A 26,505-nucleotide genomic window follows, 5' to 3' on the forward strand; every position below is an offset into this window, starting at 1 on the left:
TTCTATTTTAGTCCTTCAGTTAGTCAGTATTTGTATCTTGCGTGAAGAAATCATATACAGCCATAATACTGTATTTTACTTGTGTTCAAATGATCCATTTTTGTATTTGATGATGAATCCCAATTCAATGACATTGCTCTTTCTTCATTCCTAGTTCTATCTATACGGCACTGAAAATAACTGAGCTGGTACTAATAGCTTTTTAGAAATAAGATCTTGCTTGAAATTTACTGAGCTCAGATAATTTTCTCATTTTAGGGCACACAGATTTATATGTGCAGATCTCTTCCATGAATTGAGAAGAGAATTCTCTTAATTTTATATTAAGCTATATTCCAGGTATCTCCAAGCTTGGAATTTAGGTGTTCGAAATCAATTGTTAATAGGATTTCCTCTTTAGAATCCTCATTTTATTATTTGTGTGATATTGTAGGACTTACCATTTGCTCTTAGGGGTTTTGATATTTTTCTCAGTTGAAATCAATATATTTTCCCAAACTGTTGCAAAATTAAGTCAAATGAGCAATTTTGTCTTCACCCTTTCCAATGTAAATGCCAATTGCCTTCCAGTTAGTTATGGCTGCTGTGTGTGGAAATGAAGTAAGGACTTGAACGAGAGCAAGTGCATTAGGATAGTACCAGTAACTGAACTGAGTTCTTCACTTCTGTTATTTTAACACATTTTTATTACATTTTTTAACACACTTCTGTTTTTTATAACTGATCTATGAAGTGGCTATTTCACATGTTGATGGAGGAGGATAAAGTACTTGATCTGTTTTTTCTAATTGTAATGAAATGTTGCTATACATTTTAATTGTATTTGGAGAAATTGTATTCCACTAGACACATTTACATTTTATAAATGTTTCAGCCAAAGGGAAAGGAAGTGGTGGAGTAAAAACTGCAAAATTGTATGCATGGGTTGCACTTCAGTCATTGCCTGAGGAAATGGTCATTAGCCCCTGCCTACTTGACTTCCTAGAGAAGGCTCTGGAAACTATTCCTATTACACCAATAGAGAGGAATTACGCAGGTACCATGTGACTACTTCTTTTTCATATATTCTAATACCTAATTTTATTGACTTTTTAATTCCAGTTGCCTCAAACCATTATTTAACAAGTTCTTTCTACTTTAAAAGCTGTCAGTTCACAAGATGAAGACATGGGACAGTTTGAAATACAAGACGCCTTGGAGGAGTCCACAGCCTCACTAGTGTCATCGTCAACGTCAGCATACTCATCCTTCCCTGTGGATGTGGTGGTTTATGTACGAGTTCAGGTGAGAGTGCAACATTAACCTACTGCATACTGTGTAATGCTAATAGCATTTTTTAAAACATATATGCATTTTAAGCTTGCCTTTACCTTTGCTGTTTAAAATTAGATTCTTTAGAGATAGTTACATTCAATATATATCCATTCTGAGGTATATGTTTCCAGCATGACACCAATGAGAATTCTGCTAACTAGAGTTCTGAAGTCATTGACTCCAAGCACATGATGATCAACAGAAGTGAAACATTTTGAGAAGCCCCACTGGCCTTTAATCATCACTACTTTTCTTGCTGTTCATGGTGGAGTTTCCTTTGTTGCTTTGCTGCTGCTAAGCTCTTGCTGTTTCACAGCCACACTTGGACATACCTGTCTTCTCTACAGCACAATTCTCATCTTATACCTCAGAAAATATCCTGTATCACTAGCATCTACAGCTATCATTCTTTTTCAAATAAATAAATAAAGTACATATAGCTAAAATATTTTATCCTCAGGATATATTTCAGATATGGGCACCTTGAGGTTTGCTACCTTTCATCTCTTAGTTCATCTAATCAAACCATTTTTATAGAAATTCACTTCATCTTGTATTTTTTCTAAGGTACATTATTTTTTTCTCACTGTCCAGTCTTTTTTTAATATGGCAGCTTTGAGTGCATTCATACATTGAGAAACAGAGATATAAAAGACACCTGTTTGGGTCTCAAAATGAAACATAACTGGTTGGGTTGGGAGACTTATTCCCAAAAATTGCTGTGGGCTACTAGTCTCTGAGCACTTTTGGCACTTTTTTCACCCTCTCTTGGTTCTCTCTGTAAATTAGACAGGAAGCTGACCCAGGAAGTTTTGAGAGGCAAGGATTTTAAGATTATCCGAAGTTTCGAGACTGTCCATTTCAGCTGCTTCAACATAGTTTGGTATGATAGGTACCAAAGCTGAGCTTCCACATCTTCCAAATATGAAGCAGCTTCCAAGCTGTGAGTTCACTGGGGCACACAGATTAGTTCTGGGAGAATGGTTCACTATTATATCTAGGCAGCTTTCCTGACCATTGCCTGGACTTCCTGAGTAACACACCTCAATGATATAGGAAATCTCTGAAATGAACATAAATTCTGCAGATTGTAAATCATGGAGATTTTAGTATTTTCAAAGCTGGACCAAAAAAGCCTTACTACATTTAGGCTACAGGAAAGTTGCAAGCTGCTATTCTTTGGATTCACGCTCATAATGATTTTCAGGGATTTTATATTTGTGCTTAAAATCCTTTCTTTTGGCTTAGCCTTCACAGATCAAGTTCAGCTGCTTACCTGTATCAAGAGTAGAATGTATGCTGAAGCTGCCCTCTCTAGACCTAGTGTTCTCTTCAAACCGAGGAGAATTGGAGACCTTAGGCACAACTTGCCCCACAGAAAACTTGGCAGTTGGTGGTAATACTTCACAAACTGGATCAAAGAACTCAGTTAATAAAACTGGGATACCAGGTAATATATATGAACAATTTTCTTTGAATTAATTCACCTAATACATTCAGCTAACAGTATAAGTAAATTAAGTTCTGTTTGTGTTTAGTGGGGGTGGGAGGAGAAATATATTAGAATGAAAGTTAAACAGCTATGTAGTGCAGTGTTAAAGTTCCATTAGGTTCTAGGCATGACAAAAACTCTTTATTGCTAGAATAATAAAATGTATTTTTACTATGTTGTTATACAGTTGTGATTTTTAACAGAATGGCTCTTTGGTATTAGATCAATACTAAAAACTTATTTTATGTTGTTGCTGGTCTTCAGGAGTGTCCACAAACCATGTAATAGAAGCTTTGTTTTTTAAAAGAAGTTTCAGAGCAACACTTTTTAGTAGTTTGTATTCCCAGTGTGCTGGTATTTTACATCCAAAAAAACACTTTTGGAGCTGTACAGTTAAGTTTATTTTACTGCTCTTTGATAAACTTGCCACATTTAGTAACTACGGTGATGAGTATTATAAGAAAAACTTTAAATGGATAGGTTGCTAGCTCTTCTGTTAAATATTGAGGAACTGCTCAGAAATCTTTATTTGTACATAGTAAGTATTTTTAAATAGTTTCATGATTGAAAATGCTTTTGTACTAAAACTACCATAACATTTGTGGATTTTGGGATTTCCTTTAGGTTCATCTGGACTAGGCAGCCCTCTTGGCAGAACCCGACATAGCAGTAGCCAGTCAGATTTGACTAGCTCTAGCAGCAACTCATCAGGCCTGAGCTTCACAGCCTGCATGTCTGATTTCTCCCTTTATGTGTTTCATCCATATGGAGCAGGAAAACAAAAATCTACTGTTACTGGTCTAACTCCTGGATCAGGAGCACTAGGTACAGAATGGATTTTTTTAATTTAATGAACAATCGCAAAAGTTACAAGATTTCATAAACAATTGTTAGAATGTGAGAAATGGTTGCACAAGACTAAGTGTTAAAGAATCAGTCCGTCAGGGATGTGTATACCCTCTTTACTGTTTTTTACAGAATCCTGGAGGACCTTATTTTCAGCACTCCAACTGACACTTATTTGAAAGCATACATATTACCTGCACTTGTCAGATCCAGAATGGTGTGTTCATGCTTTAGAACCTGCAACTGCAAAACCCATTTGTCTTAATAGGAAAAAGTAGGGCCACTTGCGCTTATAGGAATTCTTGGTGTAAATTCCAACACTCCCCCAAACATGGTAAAATGCTTTAAGTGGGTTTGCAAGTGTTTGCACTTAATTTGTATGTTAACTGTTTGTTTTATGGTAGCCGCTCACAACCACAATCAAGGTTGGGTTCCATTTTGCTATAGCCTATATAAGCATAGGTCTTCACCCTGAAAACACTTAATAAGATGAACAACTTTACAGACATGAATATTCTTGCTGGATTTAGTGGTACTGTTAACGTACCAAGTGAATGTGTTCAGGAGCAGGGTACATGGAGTAGAATAGTCTCTGCCCTGAAGAGCAGTGACAAAATGCTATCATATAGAGCTGGGTGAAATATTTCAGAGGAATAGTTTATTTGCCAAAAAAAGCTGTTTGGGTTGACCCAAAATTATTTGCAACTTTGACATGAATTTGCTGAATAGCTTTGGCCAATTTTTTTCAGAGAGTGTGGCTTAGATGCCATTCACACAACCAGGGCAGGGGAGGAGGAGGTGGAGATAGTCATCTCCTTGTAATTTTTAGCCAGTGGTAAGGGCACTCACCTAGGATATAGAAGACTCTGGCCTTGTCTACACAGTGGGGTAATGTGCTGTACAGTGAGTGTGATTTCTAAAGCACACTGACATATTGTGCATTAATTGGCCGTGGAGACTCTCCTGGTGCTCTTCAACTTAGTGCTATTTGAAACTGTACTACATTAAAGCACAATAGGGAACCTTTAGTGTGCACTATAAGGGTCGACACAGACCAATTGATATGCAACACATTAGTGCACTTTAGAAATCACACCTCTGTAGAGTGCATTACCCACCGTGTTGACAAGCCCTCAAATTCAGTTTCCCTCTTCCTATGGAGAAGAGATTTCCAAGAGTATGTCCTAACTACTGGACTAAAAGTGATAAGGAGATCACCACTATTGCCTCCTTCACTGGCCATTTTGTGAATCTAACCCTTTAAAAATGCTCAAACCCACTACCACCCCCAGTCACCCTCATTTTGGGTCAAACCACAAAAGTTTCATTTCACCTAGAACAGATTTTTTTGAATCACCTAAATTTTTTGCATTTGTGGGATTCAGTTTGATCTGAAATTTTTTTCCAATTTTTCAGAACTGCCAACAAACTGAAAAATTAGCTATTTGCCCCGCTCTACTGTCAAATGCATAATGTAAACAAACTGAAAACTGTGTTGCTTGTGCCATATAGTAATTACCAAAATTTCATACAAAAAAATTACTTTCATCTTGATGATGTTCCTAGGTAAATGTTTTTTGTTTTTCTATCCTAAAAGAAATAAAAGGATGATTTTTACTCTGAGGTGCTAATTTGGGGAGTACACTGAGCATCACTCTTTCTGTTTGTAGGTAATGTAGATGAGGAGCCCACTTCAGTCACTGGTCGGAAAGATTCTCTGAGTATTAACCTTGAGTTTGTGAAAGTAAGTCTGTCGAGAATAAGACGTTCAGGAGGTGCTTCATTTTTTGAGAGCCAGTCTGCAAGCAAAGCTGCAAGCAAGATGGATACTACATTAATAAATATATCTGGTACTTACTAGTTTAATTTAATCTATACTGCTTTCTTCTGTGTTTGCCTAACAATAGAGGTGTTGTTCCAATGATAAACACCATTTTTTCTCCACCACTTTTTATATAGATGTCATTTCAAAGCCACCAACCTATGATGTGCAATAACATCTTTTAAGTGAATCAGTGATAAGACCTTGTCGGGGGTTTTGTGTTTGGGTGACCTCAGATATCTGTGTGTGCATGTACCACCCCCCCCCCCCCCCCCTTGTTGATTCATTTAATTTCAACACTTCACGCATGTTCTTTGACTTCTGTCTGTATGGGTTCACAGTTCTTGAGATTTTTGCTTTGATTTTTCCAGTATGAATGAACTTTGAATTTTGTCCATGATGATAAAGCAAAGAGAATTGTTATCCCTGAGTTTCACCCAAACTAAGCTTAATTTCACAGGATTTTGAGGCATGAATTGTGGTTAGGTAGTTCATAAACCCGAAGCACCCTTTGGCACACCCAGATGTGTTTCATATAGTTTTGAGGGGGGGTTTTGTAGGTATTTCTCACAGCTCCAGCCTTACCAGCAAAAAGTAATTTAAGTAATTAAGTTTACTAAAATTAATATTTAGTATATTTAAGTATACTGCAAACAAATGAACTTATTTTCCAACAGTTTGTATGTTATCTTCTCTGTGTCCACACAGATCCCACTGTGGGTACACATGAGCCTTATGCGCACAAGATCAGAATCTTTGAACTGCAGTGTCAGTTCAGGCACAGTTCAACAATGTATGTCCTCATGAGTCCCTCCTGTGGGATAGAAAGGGCAGAACAGCCGCAACTATCTGTCAGTTCCTTATTGCTGTCTGTGGCAATGATGTAATTGCCAATTACTGACTTGAGCTAAAAAAACTATTTGAGATTGTTCACCCTTAGTTCCCATGTTAATCCAGATAAGATTTACAGTCTCCTTCCCAAGGCCTTTCCTCTCCTCCTCCTTGCTGACCAACAGTTTTTTCCATTGCACCTGGGTTCACATAGGCTTTTATTTTTAGGATAACACTGGTATGTGGAGTGGGAAGGTTTATATTGGTTCCTTTTAAGACAAATTCTTTTTATTTTATTTAAAACCATCTTCAATCACCCCTATCAGTCAGAGGCCGCCTTTTTAGAAACTTCCCCTTATCTTATTAGTTATTCTTTGAACCAGACTTCATTCCTTCTGGCCTTATAACTCATTATTTTCAAGACCTTCCTTCTGCTTGCTAGTCAGGGCCTTTCTTTACAACTTATATATTTCCTTAAACCAAACTTAAGCTAACTTTAATTCTTTAATTTCATATTTATCCTACAATTCCCTTTACTTTGTCCCCGCTTTTTAACTTTATTTTGGTCATATAAAAAAATAAATGTAATTTGTTCCTCGTCACACTGTGCCACTATTCGCACCAAAATGGCAGATGCAAAGCCTCTTCAAACAGTGTCAGTCTTCCAACAGCACATCACTAACCACAAATGCTTTCTGAAGAGCTCCATCATTATGCCAGTATTTCACCAGTGGGGAAATCCAATTACAGATTTGTTTGCCACCAAAGATAGCACCTTAGCCTCAAGACAGTATTTTTAGTCACCATTACATCATCCTGAAGAGTCAGAAACTCCAAGCTCTCATTGCTGACCCTCATAACACAATATTCCACAGAGAAGTGGTGATGGTGAGAGCTCATCCTACACTTATTCCCAAAGTTGTCAGACTTTCATTTGAACTAGTCTGTTAATCTCTAATCACCCATTTTCTTTGCAAAATGCCATTCCTTTCCAGAAGAGAAGAAACTCCACTTCCTGGATGTTTCAAGGGTCTTGTTATATTATCTTGATAGGGCAAAGCCTTTCAAACAAACTATCTTTTTGTGGCCATCTCTTCCCTTCTAGGGATCAAGCCATCTCCTCCCAGAGAATATTGAAACGGATTATATAGTGTATTTAAAACTATCATGACTGACAATCTTATCCTCCAAATATGAAAGCTTGCTCCAATAGAGCACAAGCTATGTCCTCTGAATGCTTCAGGAACGTGCTCATGTCTCAAATTTGCAAGGCAGCTGTGTGAACAAATCCCTTTACTTTAGTTAAATGCTATGCCTTTGACCTGGCTGCAAGATCAGATGCCAAATTTGGTATGATGGTTTTACAGTCAGTGGCAGCCAAGACTTCTCAATCACACCTTTCAGATGAGGTTTATCTGGGATCCACATGGACATATACTCGAGGAAGAAAGAACAATTACCATTACCTTATAGTAACTGTGGTTCTATATTATCCATGTGGATCCCAAAGCTTGCCCTCTACCCCCACTTTTTCCAGAGTCCTTCTTCCCTGGGATTCTGAGTTGGCAAGGGAACTGAGGGACAGTTATGCCCACTCTACCCTTTATGTCCTGGAGTCCAGATGGCACGAGTACATACACAGTGCAGGTGCAGCCCAATGGACATTACTATTCAAAGATTCTGCCCTTGCACACAAGGCACAGGTGCATCTAGAGTAGGATTCACATGGACAACATCATCTTGAAGAACCACAGTTACTGTAAGGTAAGTATATATTCCACTACCCCTTTTAGTGCTTGAAAATGTTTTGGTGAATATATCAGATATAAAGAAACTAAAACAATTGAAGGGTAAATTTTCAAATGTTAGATTCAATTTTCAAAATCTCTGACTATTGAGCTTTTGCATTTTTTATCAGCTGTCTGTGATATAGGATCTGCTTCTTTTAAATATGACATGCGGCGACTCAGTGAGATTCTGGCCTTCCCAAGAGCCTGGTATAGGAGAAGTATCGCCAGACGCCTTTTTCTAGGTGATCAAACCATAAATCTACCAGGTAAACTACCCCTTATTTCTCTGAAAAATTCTTCCATGAAATAAACCAAAGCAAGAATTGTTTAATTTATGCCATAATATATGAGTAGAATGAGTAACTAGATAAAGCAGTAGAAACTATACTGTAGTATAATATACAGATTGAAAGCAGGTATTGCCCAATTCGAATTCCCAGGAATTTTTCATTCGCCTAAATGGGGAGTTGGTATTATGTTTTAAGAAAAAGTCACTACAAACAAATTTAAATTTCAGCAAAATTTATAACCTAGATCAGTGGTTCCCAAATTTGTTCTGACGCTTGTACAGGAAAAGCCCCTGGCGGGCCGGGCTGGTTTGTTTACCTGCTGCGTCCGCAGGTTCGGACGATCGCAGATCCCAGTGGCTGCGGTTCACTGCTCCAGGCCAATGGGAGCTGCTAGAAGCGGAAGCCAGTACGTCCCTCGGCCTGCGCTGCTTCCAGCAGCTCCCATTGGCCCGGAGCAGTGAACCGCAGCCACTGGGATCTGTGATCGTCCGAACCTGCGGACGCAGCAGGTAAACAAACCAGCCCGGCCCGCCAGGGACTTTTCCTGTACAAGCGTCAGAACAAATTTGGGAACCACTGACCTAGATAATGGAGTGGAGTGTGTGCTTATAAAATTTATGGATGACATCAAGCTGGGAGGGGTTTGCAAGCACTTTGAAGGACAGGATTATAATTCAAAATGGCCTTGACAAACTGGAGAATTGGTCTGCAATCAACAAGATGACATTCAGTAAAGATAAATGCAAAGTACTGCATGTATGAAGGAAAAATCAGATGCACCTCTACAAAATGGGGAATAGCTGGCTAGGCTGAAAAAGACCAGGCGGTTATAGTGGATCACAAATTGAATAGGAGTCAATTTGTGGGTCACAAAATGAATATAATACAGTTGTGAAAAAGGCTGTTATTCTGGGGTGTATAAAAAGGAGGGTCATATGTAAGATCTGGCAGGTAATTGTCTCATTCTGCTCAGCACTGGTGAGGCCCCAGCTGGAGTATATGTCCAATTCTGGGTGCCACTGTTTAGGAAAGATGTAGATGAATAGGAGAGCGTCCAGAGGAGATTTAGAAAATCTTACCTATAAGGAAATGGTTTTTTTTTTTTTTAAATGGTCATGTTTGGTGTTAAGAAAAGAAGACTGAGGGGCACTTGACAAGTCTTCAAATATGTTAAGGGTCATTATAAAGATGACTATGATCTGTTGTTCTCCATGTCCACAGAAGGTAGAACAAGAAGTCATGGGCTTAATCTGAAGCAAGGGAGATTTATGTTAGATATTAGGAAAAAACTTCAGGGTAGTAGTTAAGCTCTCTAATAGGCTTCCAAGGGAGGTTGTGGAATCTGCATCATTGGAGATCTTGAAGAACAGGCTGGAAAAACACCTGTTAGGGATGATCTAGGTCAGGGGTCTCAAACTCAAATGACCCTGAGGGCCGCATGAGGACTAGTGCATTGGCCCGAGGGCTGCATCACTGACACGCCCCCTTACTGCCCCTGGCCCCACCCCCAATCCACCCCTTCCATGAGGCCCCGCCCCTGCCCTGTCTCTTCTCCACCTCCTCCCCTAAGCGCGCGGCTCCCCGCTCCTCCCCCCTCCCTCCTGGAAAGTGCTAAGCGCCACCAACAGCTGTTTGGTGGCTTGGCGGTGGGGCACTTAGGTGGCGGGTCACGGAACAGAAGGGGTCCCCCACCGCCGAAGACCGGGCTGCGCTTCGGCGGCGGCGGGTCCCTCTTTTCCCCACCCCGGCCTGTCCCGCTTCCCACCCCGGCCCCGGCCGGTCCCGCTTCCCTCCCCCACCCCCCGGCCCGGCCCGGCGGGTCTCGCTTCCCCGTTCCCCCCCCGGCCCGGCCCCGGCGGGTCCCGCTTCCCACCCAGGCCCCGGCCCGGCCCCGGCGGCTCCCGCTTCCCCCACCCCCTCCTTACCCGAGCGCGTCTCCGGCAAGGCCTGAGCTTCGTCCTGCTCAGAGCCGCGTGGTGAGGGGGCGGGGCTGGGAGCACCATGCCGAGCGCAGCGCTCAGCCCAGAGCTCCCAGCCCCGCCCCCTCCCCACGCGGCTCGGATCGGGGCGGGGCTCAGGCGCTCGGACGGAGACTCGGCGCTCTATGCGTCGAGGCTCCAGGAGAGGGGCAGAGGCGGGAGCCTCCGCTTTTCTCTTGGGGGCCCCTGCGGAGCCCGGGGCAAATTGCCCCCTTTGCCCCTCCCCCCCCGGGCGGCCCTGGGTTGCTCCGCGGGCCGCAGGGAAGAGCTCCGCGGGCCGCATGTTTGAGACCCCTGATCTAGGTATACTTGGTCCTACCTCAGCACAGGAGGTTGGACTTGATGACTTCTTGAGGTCCCTTCCAACCCAACACTAATGTGATTCTGTGAATACTATTAAAATAATATTAAGGTGGCAATAAAAACACTTTAGAAGAATTTCAGCGTTACTACTATGAAATTTGCTGCTAAGATTGAAATATACAAAACATTTCCCCATATGTAGGAGTAAATTTATTTTGCTTCTGTTAAGTGTTACAGACTGATTGACTAAAAATAAAATAAAGTTACACTGCACTATGGGCACTTTTCTTTTCCAGCAGCATCAGGTCCTGGAACACCAGATTCCATTGACGGGGTAAGCCAGCATCTTTCTCCTGAATCGTCACGTAAAGCATACTGTCGGACTTGGGAGCAGCCCTGCCAGTCTGCATCATTTACACACATGGCACAGTCACCCAATGTCTTTAATGAGCACAATACAAACACCAGTATGTCACCTGGGACAGCAAATCATAATTTAAAATCTCCAGCTGTTGCACGATCCCGGAGTGTATCCGATTCTTCAGTTCCCCACAGAGGTGAGTGGAAAAGGAGATTTTTAACAGTTCTTTGTCTTTTTAGTGTGGTCTAACACTATATAAATATTTCCAGTAATTAAATACAATGATGTGATAGGGCATTGAGTCGTCATAGCCGTCAGAAAATTATTAGTTAGTCAGAATAATTCTGTTTGCAACTGTAAGTTTTCATTCTGATCTTGTACTCTTAGACTGTTGTTGGTGGGATGGAGATAAAGTAATTATATTGCTTTAAAAATTCAATGAACTTGTTCTTAAAATTTTAAACGAGAAATGTAATCATGGAAAAGTAGCAAACCTATAAATAAATTAAAACTTAAAGGCACAATCCTGTGAGGTGGTGAATGCCATTGGCTCCCACTAAAATGTTTAGCACCTTGCAGGATCAGATCCTAAAGCATGTATATTTCTCATTGTGCTACTGTCTCCTTTTTGTGATAGGACAGAATTTGAGAACTACAAGAACTGAAATATAGTTTGTCCATCTTGTCTATAGAAGACATTGGAATTGCTATTGTTAGTACAAAGGTTACATAGCTGGGGTGTGGTTCTGCAGTTTATCTTGGTTTATTATAATCCTTTCCTCTACACTTGGGTCCACCCACACTAACCTGGTGCTCCCCGAAGCAGCTCCACGTCACAGATTGGATGGGGTTTAATATGTGGCTGAATACAGATGACAGAGTCTCAGGCCCATATTAGCAAGTACAACATAAATACAGATGTTTCTCTTTGTATAGAGGTGGAGAGAGTTATTCGAATTTGTTCTACTATGACTGATTTGATTTTGCATCTTATGGGTGAAATAGTGATGTCTATTTGGGGTCTGTACAGTATTGAGGCAGATAAGGTGTTTAAAAATGTTTTTTACTACAGTGAAATATCCGGAGAAGTGAGAGGACAGGCTTTTAGTCTATATGGAGGGGAAAATGTTGTAAGCAGTTCACAAAGGAAGACTGAGCTGAAGTAGAATTTGTGGTTAGCTAAATATTGTTTTGAACTAGCACATACTCATGCAGTTTAGGTATAGTGCCATGTTTTAAAAAATGACAAATACTCCTGTGGGCTTCCAATAGGAGTTCGACTGACTTGAATTTCACCAGTCTATGACAAACCCCAGGGTACAATCTAGACTAATGAATAGCTGTCACACCCCTGCCCTTTAACCCGGGGTGCCCTTTACAATGCTTTGTTGCTGTAGCTGTCAGTCTGGACTGCTCAGTCTCCAGCATGGAAGTCACTTCCAGCCATGTCTGTGTGCGTGCTGCAGCCAGCCATCTGCGCCTTGGCTCCTACCAATTTTGACTATAGTACAGAGTGACTCAACGAATTCCTAGTCTTAGATTTTGCCCCAGAAATATTTGTCCTGTACTGACCAGCCTTCTCCTGGACAATACACGTTTATATAAACTCTGTTATTGCTTTAATAGAAATAATGCTTGCCACCCCAAGTGGAGTTTCCCAAGTTTAACTATAAAGAGAGAGATTTTAACTGAGTACAAGTAATAAGGCATAAGTCAGAAGTCACAAGAAAAATAAAGATAAAAAGCAACTGGTGCCTAACTTAAACTGTTAAATTCAGAGCAAAGTTTTCTCATCACATACTCTCAGCAGTCTTACTGACCAAATTTCTTAGGTCAGGACCCCTTCTCCAGTTCAGTGGCTTCTTCCTTTGCATCTTCTGGTGCAGTGAATCAATTAACAGGGGGGGTGGGTCCTTGGGGGTGTTTGTCTCTTCTTTTTATAGTGTCAGTCCCCCTCTTGGAAAACATTTCCAACTGAGAAGATTCAGGAGACAGTCTATAAGGAAGGATGTTCCTTGCTGCTTTTTCCTCACCTGTTAAAGCTGCTTTTGTTTTCCTTCCTGCTTGATTACTCTGTTTACTGCTTAAATGCAAATTAAGCAGAACATACATTCCTTTGTTTGAGACAGGGCTGTTTATCAGCCTCAGTTTGGAACGTGTGTTAAGAACACTATACAGTAGAATCTTATACAGTGGTGCCATACACCTTTCATCAGGTCAGTAATGACCAGCAAATAATGAGTTTTCAAATAATATCTCATACAAAGATTATTACAATAGTGTGGATGGTGTGGACACAGGGCTAGATTATGTCAGTTGGTTCTTAACGTGATTGTCCATATGGATTCTTCTCTTGGTGCACATGGACCCCGGATGCACAAGATCAGATCCTTTTGGCCAGCAGTGTCTTTTGGGGCTGCACCTGCACCCAAGATGTCCTTGTCCCTCTATGGACATCACACTGAGAGTTGGCGGGGAGTCCAGAAAGCACTCTTGGAGAAGAAGGCATGGTTCTCAGAGGGAACAGGCCCGCTGGTAATCTGCCACCTTCCATGTCTAGTAGATTTACCATTGTCCATTGAGGGATTGTTAATCCTGCAAAAGACTTGTGGCACACTCCAATATCAATACCTATCACTTCCAAAAGGGCAAATAGACAGTACCAAGCTCCTCCCAAGGGCGTGGAATACTTTGATTTGCATCCAGGGAGAAGCTGACTTATTTTAGTAGCTATGCAGGAAAGATCCAAGTAGCCAGGGCCTCCTAATACAACACAAAAGAAGACTAGATCTCTTTGACAGACAAATTGTCTGCTTCACTGGTCTCCACATGTATGTTGCCATTTCTGAAATACAAAGATTCAGTATTCAATGTGTAAAATCTGTAAAACTTTTAAATATTTATTATATTTTATGGATGACTTGAAATTTAATTTTTTTTCTCATGACAGTGTTCATAAAAATAGAGAAATAAATGACTTCATTCTCATGATAATTAAGGCAACAAAGTAAACCATAAATGTTTTAATTTTTAGTTGTAGTTCTCCAAGTATGTGACCTGTGGGCACTCTACCATAGGATGTACATGTGCCCATGCGCCCTTTACCAGAGATTGTGTGTGGGGTTTTTTTTTTTTTTTTTTTTTAAAGGCAGTGTGCTACTCTAGAGGGCATTTATGGTATCCACTGTTCTCCACTTCCCTTTCTTCTCTCACTTACTGTTAAATCGTTCTTTTAGTTAGTTCAGATTTTATTTTAATTATTATATTACATTTTAGTACAATCCTGTGCTTTTGAAATGGGATCTCCCCTCCCAAACTTATTGTTTTTAGTTCCATGGCACTTCTTGGGTTATATCAAAAACCTCAGAGTTCCAGACCTGCCACAGGTATTTTCCTTGTAGTGACAGGCACTCTGGGGTATCAGCCTGGTAGAAATACCTCCACCTGTTGGTACCACATCACTCAGAGGCACTGCAAAACCACACTGATCACCTACAGAATCCACTTGTCTGTGGTGGTGCATTTCCTAGGCATGTAGGAAATGGTATAGGCAGTCTCCAAAGTGGGGAGGGATATATAGTGGAGTCATACAGCAAAAGATCCTATACCATTTCCTACATGCCTAGGAAATGCATCACCACAGACAAGTGGATTCTGTAGGTGATCAGTGTGGGATACTCTATTAATTCACAATCTGTCCTTCCCGCCCCTTCCAGTTCCTCTTCAGGGGCCTGCCTCATGAAGATCTTTTGAAGCGGGAAGTGCAATCTCTCCTGCATTTGGAGTTATCAAGCTTCTTTCTCCTGATTTCATCAGAAGAAGCTATTACTCCAAATATTTCCTGGTTCCCAAGAGAAGCAGAGGCTGGAAGACAATTCTAAGTCTCAAGAATATGGACATCTATGTCCTTTCACAGAACTTCAGGATGATAAATTTAGCCAGCATATTTCCATCCCTAAATCCTGGGAATTAGTTTGTAGCCCTCAGCCTCCTTTTATATAGCCACTAACTCCTCCCACAAGTGCTTTCTGTACTGGTTAATAGACTCAAAACATTACCAAATCCTCATTGTCCCCAAGGGTCTTTACCAGATCTTTTTCGCAGTGCCAGCTCACCTCTGTTAGTGGAGCATCACAGTGTTTCCATATTTGGATGACTGGCACCTCAGGGGTCACTCGGCTCTAGAGGTTCAGTTGGCAGCATTCAAGGCACGAACTCTGTTTCAATCCCTGGGCATTTACATTAATCTAAAAACACTGACGTTAACTCCTGTCAGCAGATAGTCTTCATGGGAGCCACTCTAGATTCCCTAATTGCCCAAGCTTACCTTCCCAAGGTAAGATTCTCCACTATGTCCAGTCTAACAGCTACCTTACAGCACAGTCCACAAACAACTCTAAAGGCCTGCCTACAACTCCTAGGTCACATGTTGGCTTCCACATTCATTATGTTGCATGATTCCACATGCATTATGTTGCAAGACTGCTCCTCAGATGTCTTTGGGCTTGCCTGAGGACTGTGTACACCACAAACAGATGGTCTTTCCAGATGAGTCATGGTATCTCCAAACATACAGACTCTTTCAGGGGTGGAAGAACCCACTGAAGTAGAATCCTGATTTTCACATCCTTTGCTCTAGAAAATCCTCATGATGGATGCCACTCACTTGGGTTGGGGGGGCCCATCTACAAGAGGCCACTGCACAGGGCAAATGATGCCCACAAAAGAGAGCACTCTTCATAAACATCCTAGAACTAAGCATTTTGCTACGCCTGTCAGCACTTCCTTTAAAATATACAGGGCCCTTCAGTCAGGGTAATGATGGACAATCAGGCAGACGTACTATATAAACCATCAGGGGAAGCAAGATCCCAGTCATTATGAGCAGAGTCGCCAAGACTGTGGAACTAGTGTATCTCGCATCAGATAGAAATCTCAGTGGTTTATGTACCTGATCTCCCAGAATACAACTGCAGATTTCATCAGGACCACGAGTGTTGGAAAATGCCCTACAACACCTTGGTCCCCTGCCCAGCTCTACCTGCCCATACCTCTGATCCTCAAGACATTATTCAAACTGAGACAAATAGGAGCAAGGATTAGTCTCATAGTGCCATCATGGCCAAGACAACTGTGCTACACCTCTCACCTCTCTGTGGCAACACCTCTTCCTATCTCAGAAGATGAAGTCTTCCCTGAGAGGAATTCAGGTGCCCTGATCCATCCCAATCCTTTGTCTCAAGGGATGGCTCCTCGATGGTTCTTGAGTGTAGAATTACCCTGTTCAAATAAGCTCTAGTCAGATAAGATATAGTAGGAAACCACCTACTTGTAAGACTTACTTGCAGAAGTGGAAACATTTCCATTCCTGGTGTTCCCTCCATTCTTTGCAAGCCTCAGATGCTCCACTCTCAAAAATCCTAGATTACCTGTTGGACTTAAAGACCTCAGACTTGTCAGTAAGCTCATTTCAGAGTGCACCTGCTCACTATCAAGGCCTTCCATTTATTGAGGATGGGGCCTTAACTTGATCCTTAACGCCTTGAGAAAGACTTCATTTCTGGTTGCTGTTGCTTCAGCCAAAAGAATGAGGCTGTCACGGTGCACATGGCAGACCCATCATATATGTTTTCTCTAAGGTCTCATTGAATTCACCTTCTTCCTTTAGACTGAGACCTTTAAAGCTTCTCCAAGATGCTTTGTATCTTTTGCTGAAAGAATGGATAGCCAATTTCCACTCACTCTGAAATGAGTTTTAGGTTGCATCTTTACTAGTTATAAAACTGTAGGTGTCATGAGATCTGCAAGACTGCAACTTGGTCTTCAGTTCACATGTTTGCCAAGCAGTACACTATCTTACCTGCTTCCAGAGCTGATGCTACCTTTGGTGTAACAGTTTTCTGAACTGTTTTGGATTGAAGCATCCATAGGCATATACAGTTGCTGTGGCATCTTTGGTTTCAAGGTTGATAAGAAACTGAGTAGCAGCAGATCCATGCTTTTTTTTATATGCCCTTGTCTGGGAGCACGAGGTGCTGCTCTGTACAGACACCTGGATGCTGCTTTTTTACAATCTCCAGTTGAGAGCACATGGATATGCGAAGAACTCAAATTACTGTAAGGTAAGTAACCTCTCCATCTGTGGTGCTTTTAAGTCTAATGACAGTTTTGTCTTCTGTTAACATCTTTTAATGTTAAAAACCTACAAGTTTTCCTCTAGGGAATGCCTTTTTCAATTTTTTCTTTCCTCTGTTTTTAGATACGCTCTCGAAAACATCAACACCATTTAATAAATCAAATAAAGCTGGAAGTCAGCAGGGGACACCATGGGAAACTCTGGTTGTGTTTGCTATGAATTTGAAACAATTAAATGTCCAAATGAATATGAGCAATGTAATGGGCAATACTACGTAAGTAGAAAAATTGGTGATTTAGCAGATTTTGTTTGATATTTTAATTTGCTGGGGAGAAGACTGTTAAAGAGTTGTCCCCCAAGAACATTCAAAACTTGCTGTCTTCTAGGTCAGTGGTTCTCAACCAGGGGTACACTTACCCCTGGAGGTACATCAACTCATCTAGATATTTGCCTAGTTTTACAACAGGCTACATAAAAAGCACTATCAGAGTCGGTACGAACTAAAATTTTATACAGAGAATGATTTTTTTTATACTGGTCTGTATACTATACACTGAAATGTACGTACAATATTTATATTCCAATTGATTTATTTTACAGTTATAAGCTTAAAAATGAGAAAGTAAGCAATTTTTCAGTAATAGTGTGGTATGACACTTTTTTTGTATTTTTATGTCTGATTTTTGTAAATGAGTTGTTTTTAAGTGAGGTGAAAATTGGGGGTACGCAAGACAAATCAGACTCCTGAAAGTGGTACAGTAGGCTGGAAAGGTTGAGAGCCACTGTTCTAGGTGATTTGTATTTTTATAGCTTTAAATCCTGCCATTCCACTTTAAATGCCCCTAGCAAACAAATGTAGTGTTGTATGATTTCCTGACTTATGATCTGCTTGAATTGAAACTGACCGTAAGTGTTAACGGCCACTGAGGCTACACTCAAGACTTCAGGAACTTGACATAAATTAGGATCTGAGATAGCCTCAGTGCCCTATGGAAAGTATAGTCTGCTCTATCCTAGGCAGGCCACTGGCCATAGGAACACAATATTATACGCATAGATATTTCTACAGACAGTCGGTTTCTAAATCATCAGTATAGGACAGTGTGGGAAAATCAGAATACCATTTATAAGAGGCACAAAGGTGTGGAAAGGTGGATTTTCTCTCTGCCGGGTTTGGGCCCAACCCTACTATATTATATTATCTCTGCTTCATGGAGAAGGGCGGGAAGCAACATTTCATTTGGAGCCAAATTTTCAAATTTTGTATGTAAAGAGCTTCATTTTGCACAGGTAGATTACCGTAGAGTATACTAGATCCATGCTCTTAGCAATTCTGTCCATTCCATGTTCCAGTGTTGAAATACTCCAACAGATGGTGCATGCCTAATCACTGCTGAAGAATTACATCCAGTAACTTGTTCTCATACCTTAAGTGTCTGTTCTTTCTGAAACAGCACTATTTTGTCATTTGGCTTTTCTCATTTGTGGAAATATATTTTTCTTGCCCCAAACACTGACTCAAAAACAACTGTGCAGTAAAACAAGAAACTATGCCTATCTCAACAGTTTCTGCTTACAATGGTACCTTGCAGTTTGAAGTACTGGAAGTACTCATGCATTGCCGCTTTTCATCTCTGTTTCAGGTGGACTACCAGTGGTTTGAAAAGCCAAGGACGTTTATCTGTGGGTAGTAACAGAGACCGTGAAATTAGCATGTCTGTTGGTCTGGGAAGATCACAGCTGGATTCCAGAGGAGGTGTGGTTGGAGGTACCATAGATGTTAATACCTTGGAGATGGTGGGTAAGTTGGAAAGACTAAAAGTTTTACACTTTGCTATACCAAGTCCATTACAAATTACACCAGTGCAGTTGTATTCTACAGAAGTGTAGTGTTCTGAAGTGTCAACTTTTTTACATAATGTGAAAAGCCAAAAGCACATATGTAATACAAAATTTTCCTATGTGAATTTATTTAATTATATAAACAGATGTTGGCCTAGAATCTCACCTGCTGCATCCATTGTTCACTGGGCAAAGTTTGGGGGTGGGGGAGGGTGTACAGGAGTCAGTTGCAATTCCCTGATTCTGGGATGGTTCTCTGCCTCAGGGCCAGGGCTGCTCTTAACCTGCAATGACTGACTGTGGCCCCCAAGTCTTCTACCAGTTGGGGAACTGGAAGAGTACACAGCACTCCAGTGTGCCCTATAGCTCCTCAAACATCCCTATGCTGGGAACTGCAGGAAAGATGATGTAAGAGCTGGATATGCCAATCCTATTTTGGGACTTCCCAATGCTTAGGAGAGTTCAGTGGCTTTCCAGCCCCTTTCCACCACAAGAGTAGCACAAAAGGGTCAGGATTCATTAGAGAATCTGGTCCTTTATTGTTAACATCTTGTATATCCATAGTGAATTATTCTGTTTCAGCTCATATTTCTGAACATCCAAACCAGCAACCCAGTCACAAAATTCAGATTACTATGGGCTCTACAGAAGCACGTGTTGACTATATGGGGTCCAGTATCCTTATGGGAATCTTCAGTAATGCAGATCTTAAACTGCAGGATGAATGGAAAGTTAATCTATATAATACCTTGGATTCTAGTATTTCTGATAAAAGGTAATACTTCTTACTGTACTTAATGTTTCCACTGTCTAGTTCCATCCATTTATCTCATTCAAAAGAATAAAGAAAGTATATATGCGGTTTTTCATAAAAAATTGCTGGATCATATCTGATGACAAAAATTAAATTAAATTAAAATAAAATAATGCAGGTTAGCAAAGTGAAAACAAGTCCCTTTTTGTACAGAATCAAATCTAAACTGAATTTATGGTAAATGTTCTTACTCTTTTTATATTCTAGTGAGATATTTGTCCATGGAGACTTGAAGTGGGATATCTTTCAAGTGATGATTTCAAGATCAACCACCCCAGACCTGATAAAAATAGGAATGAAGCTTCAGGAGTTCTTTACTCAGCAGTTTGATACCAGCAAACGGGCTTTGTCTACCTGGGGACCTGTTCCTTATCTTCCTCCTAAGACAGTGGCTAATATAGAGAAAAGCTCACACGAGCAATGTATGTATTATAAAAATAAAAAGCTTAGTTATACAGTACCATTTATAGGTGAGATTTTTACAGAATTAGGTTTCCAGTATTGCAAACACTAATGTGTGAGAGTAAGTCCCATAGAATTTTAAAGCATTAATATTAGTGTAACAAGATATCACGCTAAAGCTTCAGTACATCTGCCACAGATTTTTGTGGCAGGGATAGCTTATAAAAATAAAGTTCAGCACTTTTCTTGTGAATATACACTCTTTTGGTAAATATAAAAGTAGGCTGATAATTTTGTTGTTAGATTTTTAGATGAAAAATGAACTTTCCACTAAAACTTCTGAAAAACTTTGTTTTTGGGTTTTCAAAGTTGTTTTTTTTCCTCTCCTCTTCCCCCCTCCCCCTTCCTTTTTCCAGTGGGGAAAGAAATGAAAAAGTGTGGGGTGGAGACCCTCCAAAATGAAAAGCCTTTAAAAAATTCAAATTAAATCAGTGTTCATGTAAAAATGTTCATTAAAAATATTAAAAAGAAAAATATCAATCAAAATGGAAAATATTTGTTTTTTTCCAAGGCTTTTCATGAAAATCGTATTCTATTTTTGATTAGTCCTCATTTAAACACTCTGAAGTGTGAGGGTCCCATTTCTCCTAACCAAACATGGAAGTTGTTAATGACCAATAAAGAATCTAGAGACTTTCTTGCTACACAAGAAATTGTAAAATATCTAGTATTTAAAAATATCTGGTGTACTCCTACTTCAACATACTTGTGGTGCACAAGGCAGATAGAACAGGGAACATTTCATGTCATTTTAGTATCCCTCTTTTGATCCTAGAGCGATCAGCACGCCTTCACCGTACTCACTGGAATTCTGTATGTTCAAATAAGTAGCCGTTTTATACATCTATTTAACCAACAGTCATTATTAAATTGATATTACTCAGTACCACACTTAAAATATGTGGATGGTTGAGTTTGGGACTGGGCGGAACAAGAAGGAACGAGTTATAAAAATCAAAGGAGAATACTATCATCAGAGATCTTTTGTATAGTGTTCAAGGTAATTTAATCCACTGACTACTCTACACAGCATCTACTATAGTGAAAATTGTATCCTGTAATTTTTTTGGCCAGAGTTGCTTCCCAGAATAGGTACATAATATTCTTTGTGTTGCACATTAAATTTTTGCATTTTTTTTTATGGAAGTACTTCCTCCAAACCTGCATCATTGACCTTAGTCCTTAGTTCTGTTTTTTTCTTGGCTCTCACGTTACCGGTAAAGGTTATGCTGTAGTGTGTTGTCTGTTGGTTTGAATAGCTCACATATAGTTACTGTGTTCCACACGTGATCCTTGTTAATGGTTTTGAGTAACCTTTTTCAGTAAATGTAAGATTTGTGCCCTTTTGGGTAGCACTACGATTCTGATATATTTGGTCCATGTTTGTCGTCTTAACTTTCTAACCAACCTTAAAGCTGTATATTATTTCTTTATTATTGCTGATTTTTTTTAGACTATCCTATTCTTCACATTTTGTGTAATTGTTGAATCTGTTTTGACAGTTTGTATGTGTGGGTTGCCTTTGGGCTACCAGTACAATTTTCCATATTAATCTTCACTGCTTATTCTTATTTATTTGTAGTTCAGTAATGCCTAGTGGCCCCAATCAAGGGTTTGAGACTCACAGTAATATGTGTTAAGCAATTAAAAGACCAGCTAACGTTATCTTTTTCCATACTGTCTGCTATTTGGTCAATTTCATGAGACTTGTCTCTATGAAGACTAGCAGTAGTCACTGCTGGAACCATTTATCTTCTTGTCAGACATGAACTTGGGCATCTCCTAATCTGATCAAAAGAAATATGAGTTTTATTGATATTCAAGTATGTCTCTTTGGATATGTTTTTTCATCTCCTCTGTCTTTGCACGTGACAAGGCTGAAACAATTTAAGTGAAATAGACTGTATAAAATTAGTATAGCCACAGTCAGATTTTTAGTAAACATGGAATTCCAGCAGGCGTTTTACAGTTGTATCTTCCACATCTGTAAAGTTTACAGTCATGCTTGAGGACCTTTCTATATTTGTGTTTTTTCTTCTAGTGCTGGATGCAGCCCATCATCGCCACTGGCCAGGGGTTTTGAAGGTAGTATCTGGGGGCCACATATCCTTATTTCAGGTTCCTTTACCAGAAGACGGAATGCAGTTTGGAGGATCCATGAGTTTGCATGGAAATCACATGACACTGGCATGCTTCCATGGACCTAATTTCCGTTCAAAATCTTGGGCACTGTTTCACCTTGAAGAACCCAACATTGCATTTTGGACAGAAGCACAAAAAATTTGGGAAGATGGTAACTAAAACCTTAATGCATCCTTCACTTTAGAACCTTTTCTTGAACCATAATTGACCATCACTAACCAAGCAAAGCAGTTTTCCTATACTTTGAATCAATATTGTTCTTTTCCCAAAAAAGCTTCTACGTGTTTAAAATAGTGATGATGTACCAGAGAGAATATATTGTCTCTTGCATTGTCTGTTGCATAAAGGAAAATACCTAGCTGAGTATAATATTTGATACATCCTTTATTTGAGACTTTATATTGCCGAGGTAGGAAGACAGCTTTCTTGTTCTGATAAATCTTTTCTGTCTATAAATAGGGAGGGTTTAGTTCTCCTATCACTTACATTAGCTTTACCCTATCAGTTTACTAGAGTTACTTCTGATTAATACTTGTACAAGTGATAGTATGATAGGGCTTGATCCTCCTATTACTCTCTTCAGAATGTGTGTGTGTGTGTGTGTGTGTATATATATATATATATAAATTTTTTTTACATTGACACAGGTTCTAGTGAGCATTCTACTTATGTTGTACAAACACTGGACTTTCATTTGGGTCATAATACAATGGTCACCAAACCCTGTGGAGCCCTAGAAAGTCCTATGGCAACAATCACCAAGATAACAAGGCGCCGCCATGAAAACCCACCACATGGGGTTGCAAGTGTGAAAGAGTGGTTCAATTATGTTACTGCTACAAGGAATGAAGGTTAGATTCATATTCATTAATTTCTGGCCTGATTGCCAATCAACTGCAGAACATGTTGACTTAAAGCTGTTGAAGTTAAAAGGGGAAAAGAGGAGTTTAGCTCAGAAGAATAGGTATTTTATGTTCGTAGAAAAGCTGAACCCCTATAATCCATACCTCATTTATTTGAAACCCCATTACTGGGTCATGTCCCCCAGAGTTTCACATAAGTAATGCTAGAATAAAAGTGAGTTTTGAACTTCTATTCTCTTCTGCTTAAGCAGAGTAGAGCTTTCACTTTAAAAGGTTCTCTCTTTGTCCCTCACCCAGGAAATCAGAGACAAATCAGGGTGGACTTTGGGCTTCCCAAAGATTGAATAACACAGCAAGACTCTTACAGATACTTGAATTCTATGTATGGGGCAATATAAAAACCTAGATAGACTTCTGGCCTAGTTTTCCATTGGGCTACAAGTATCAGATCTCTCAGGCTTATCAGACTTCTAAGCACCATGCACTTAACAAGCTGTGCACACATGCATATTATTTTGAACTTTAAGTGTGGAGCCAATACCGTAGAACCTCAGATTTACAAACACCAGAGTTACGAACTGACCAGTTAACCATATCCCTCATTTGGAACCAGAAGTAAGCAATCAGGCAGCAGCAGGAAAAAAAAAAAAAAGGCAAATGTAGTACAGTACTGTGTTAAACGTAAACTACTACAAAAGGGAAAGGAGCTTTTTTTCTTCTGCATAGTAAAGTTTCAAAGCTGTATTAAGTCAACACTCAGTTGTAAACTTTTGAAAGAACAACCATAATGTTTTGTTCAGCGTTACGAACATTTCAGAGTTATAAACAACCTCTATTCCTTTGAGTGGAGGGGTACAGCAATGTGGTCACACTTACTATAATTGAGAATATATTATTAGTATCTTCACAGTCAATTTCCAAAATTAAGGTGAATGTTGTGCTAAGTTCCAAGCATTTGAAAATAGGGGATTACAACAAAGATTGTTTTGAAACTTTAATTAAAGCGGTGGTTTCTAGAGAAAATGTTATGAAAAAGTCATGTGTATGTATACTGCTTAAAAAACCAAAATGATTATTTGTCAGTCTTCCATCCATTCTTTAGATCGCTTTCTTAAAAGTAATTGAAAACATGAGTATGGTGAAGATGTATGGGCCCTAGTATTCTCTCTTTATTGAGGCAAAATTATCTAGAAGGAGTAAGGAGTACAGAATAATGCCCCAAGGATGCTGTGGGAGTGATTTGAGACATTACTCTTACCTCTGAATAAATGTACTTCCTAGAGTGTTCTCAGCCCCGACATTCTTAGGAGTGAGAGACTGGTCTTGACATTGAAATACCATGTTGCAGTGAAAAACAAAACCATTATTAGGCTAGAACATTTACAAATCTGTCTCCTTGAATGCTGATAAGGCTTTTCAATAAAGATTGCTGAATTGCAGCATTTGCTGTTATCCATATAGAACTAAACCTGCTTCGAAACGTTGATGCTAATAACACAGAAAGCAGCACAACAGTGAAAAGCTCAAGTTTGTTAAGTGGATTCAGAGGAGGATCCAGTTACAACCACGAGACTGAAACCATCTTCGCATTACCAAGGATGCAATTGGACTTTAAATCCATTCATGTTCAAGAGCCACAGGAACCTTCATTACAAGGTGCAATGGACATCTTTTTCTTTTCTTTTTTTCTCTCACTGTTCAAGACTATTACTTCAGTTCTGATAATGAAGTGGTATTAGATTATTTTACTTCACTGAAGTAAATGGTGTTACACTGCTGTAAAATTGGTCTGAGAGAAGAATTAACCTTTGTATCCTAAAAACTGAAAAGCTGACAAACTAATGGATTTCTATGCAAGAAAGTACAATCTGAGAACCAGCTCAAATTTTGGGATTTTAATCTGAAGATAGTTGGAGTTCTGGGTAGAAGGACACTGGCTACTCCATTTTCTTGAACTAACCTAGAGTGAATTCTGATGTTAAATCCTGAGGGACCCTGACATCCAGTTAGAGACCAGGCACTGTTTGAAAACCCTTGGAAGGTTGGGTGGAAACCCTCACCATCTATGAAAATTTTGAATAAATGGATTGATATGATTAACTTGTTGTGATATATTTTAGAAAGAAGGGCCATTTAAAAAATGAGACTCCAAGGCAGGCATCTAAAATAAGTGACCTAACTTTTAAAAGTGCAGATACTTTCCAGTTCCTGTTAACTGCAGAGAGACCTCAGCGCTTTTGAAAACTAAGCCATTAATTTAGGAGCCTACCTTAGGTTTCCATTTTTTTAATCTTGGCCAAAATGGCCATATTTTACATCAGTTCTCGTTACGTTGGTTAACTTTTCCACTGCTGCTCAAATAGGCATGTTTGACCTCTACGTCCAATAGTGTCTATTACACTTATATTTGGAGCTGATAGAGCTGCGTATAGTTATGGTTCACTGACACAAATTAGGGTCAATATAGTTCTACATGATGGAATTCTCTTTAAAAAAATTTAAATTGCATTAGGAGGAAAAAACTACATAAAAAGAATCTTAAGTTTGCAAAGCTGGGCAACCTTAATTCTGGAATTTCCTAATTTTTGAGTGCTTGACTTTGCAACATCAATTCTTTTAAGGTCTTTTGTGTTTTTATATATATATGAAAAATTGAGACAGATTGTGTATATATATCACACTTTACAATATGCTAAAATTACTTTTCTTTGTGCAGACACCAGTGTTAAACCAACGGTGGAGTGCAGTGTAGTAACTGAATTCACAGACCACATCTGTGTGACGATGGATGCTGAATTAATCATGTTTCTGCATGACTTGGTGTCTGCTTATCTTAAAGAAAAAGAAAAAGGTATGTGGTTTAAAAAAAAATCTTTATGATGTAATGTAAATGAACCATCTTATATTAAGCCACTTATGTATGAATTTATTTTTATACATTGCTATTAATACAATAAAGTATATTTTGTTTTGTTTAAATGAAGGCTTGCTTTTTAGGGTTAGGTTTTCAAAATGTTTAGGGTTGGCCTAATTCTCCTCCCATTAAAATCAATGGGACTAGAATTAAGACAACACTGAGTGAGTTTGAAAAACCTACCCTAACAGTGTAACTGAGATTACAGGTCTATGTCTTCCAAAGAGCACTGCTAATGACTGAGGGTTAGTCTACACTACTGCACTATATCTGTGCAGCTGCACACTGTCTAGTGAAGATGCAC

The 26,505-nt window shown here is 39.6% G+C and overlaps 1 protein-coding gene across 17 annotated transcripts in view; it reads left to right on the top strand.

Annotated features, from left to right (window-relative positions):
• KIAA1109 (KIAA1109 ortholog) overlaps window positions 1-26,505 on the top strand; it is a 219,227-nt gene that overhangs the window by 187,044 nt on the left and 5,678 nt on the right. For 12 of the 17 annotated variants that reach the window (XM_039541857.1, XM_039541856.1, XM_039541867.1 and 9 more), the window contains 15 exons: window positions 875-1,036; window positions 1,145-1,284; window positions 2,563-2,764; window positions 3,431-3,631; window positions 5,323-5,502; window positions 8,224-8,361; window positions 10,964-11,224; window positions 17,288-17,438; window positions 18,808-18,965; window positions 19,589-19,781; window positions 20,028-20,242; window positions 22,324-22,575; window positions 23,072-23,275; window positions 24,749-24,943; window positions 26,004-26,138. In XM_039541857.1, coding sequence (XP_039397791.1) covers window positions 875-1,036; window positions 1,145-1,284; window positions 2,563-2,764; window positions 3,431-3,631; window positions 5,323-5,502; window positions 8,224-8,361; window positions 10,964-11,224; window positions 17,288-17,438; window positions 18,808-18,965; window positions 19,589-19,781; window positions 20,028-20,242; window positions 22,324-22,575; window positions 23,072-23,275; window positions 24,749-24,943; window positions 26,004-26,138 — 2,787 coding nt within the window. The remainder of the gene's footprint in view (window positions 1-874; window positions 1,037-1,144; window positions 1,285-2,562; window positions 2,765-3,430; window positions 3,632-5,322; window positions 5,503-8,223; window positions 8,362-10,963; window positions 11,225-17,287; window positions 17,439-18,807; window positions 18,966-19,588; window positions 19,782-20,027; window positions 20,243-22,323; window positions 22,576-23,071; window positions 23,276-24,748; window positions 24,944-26,003; window positions 26,139-26,505) is intronic. The other 5 variants (XM_039541859.1, XM_039541861.1, XM_039541871.1 and 2 more) reach the window with 1 other exon arrangement.

The sequence above is a fragment of the Mauremys reevesii genome, linkage group 5 (assembly GCF_016161935.1).
Source record: "Mauremys reevesii isolate NIE-2019 linkage group 5, ASM1616193v1, whole genome shotgun sequence".
Classification (NCBI taxonomy): Eukaryota; Metazoa; Chordata; order Testudines; family Geoemydidae; genus Mauremys; species Mauremys reevesii.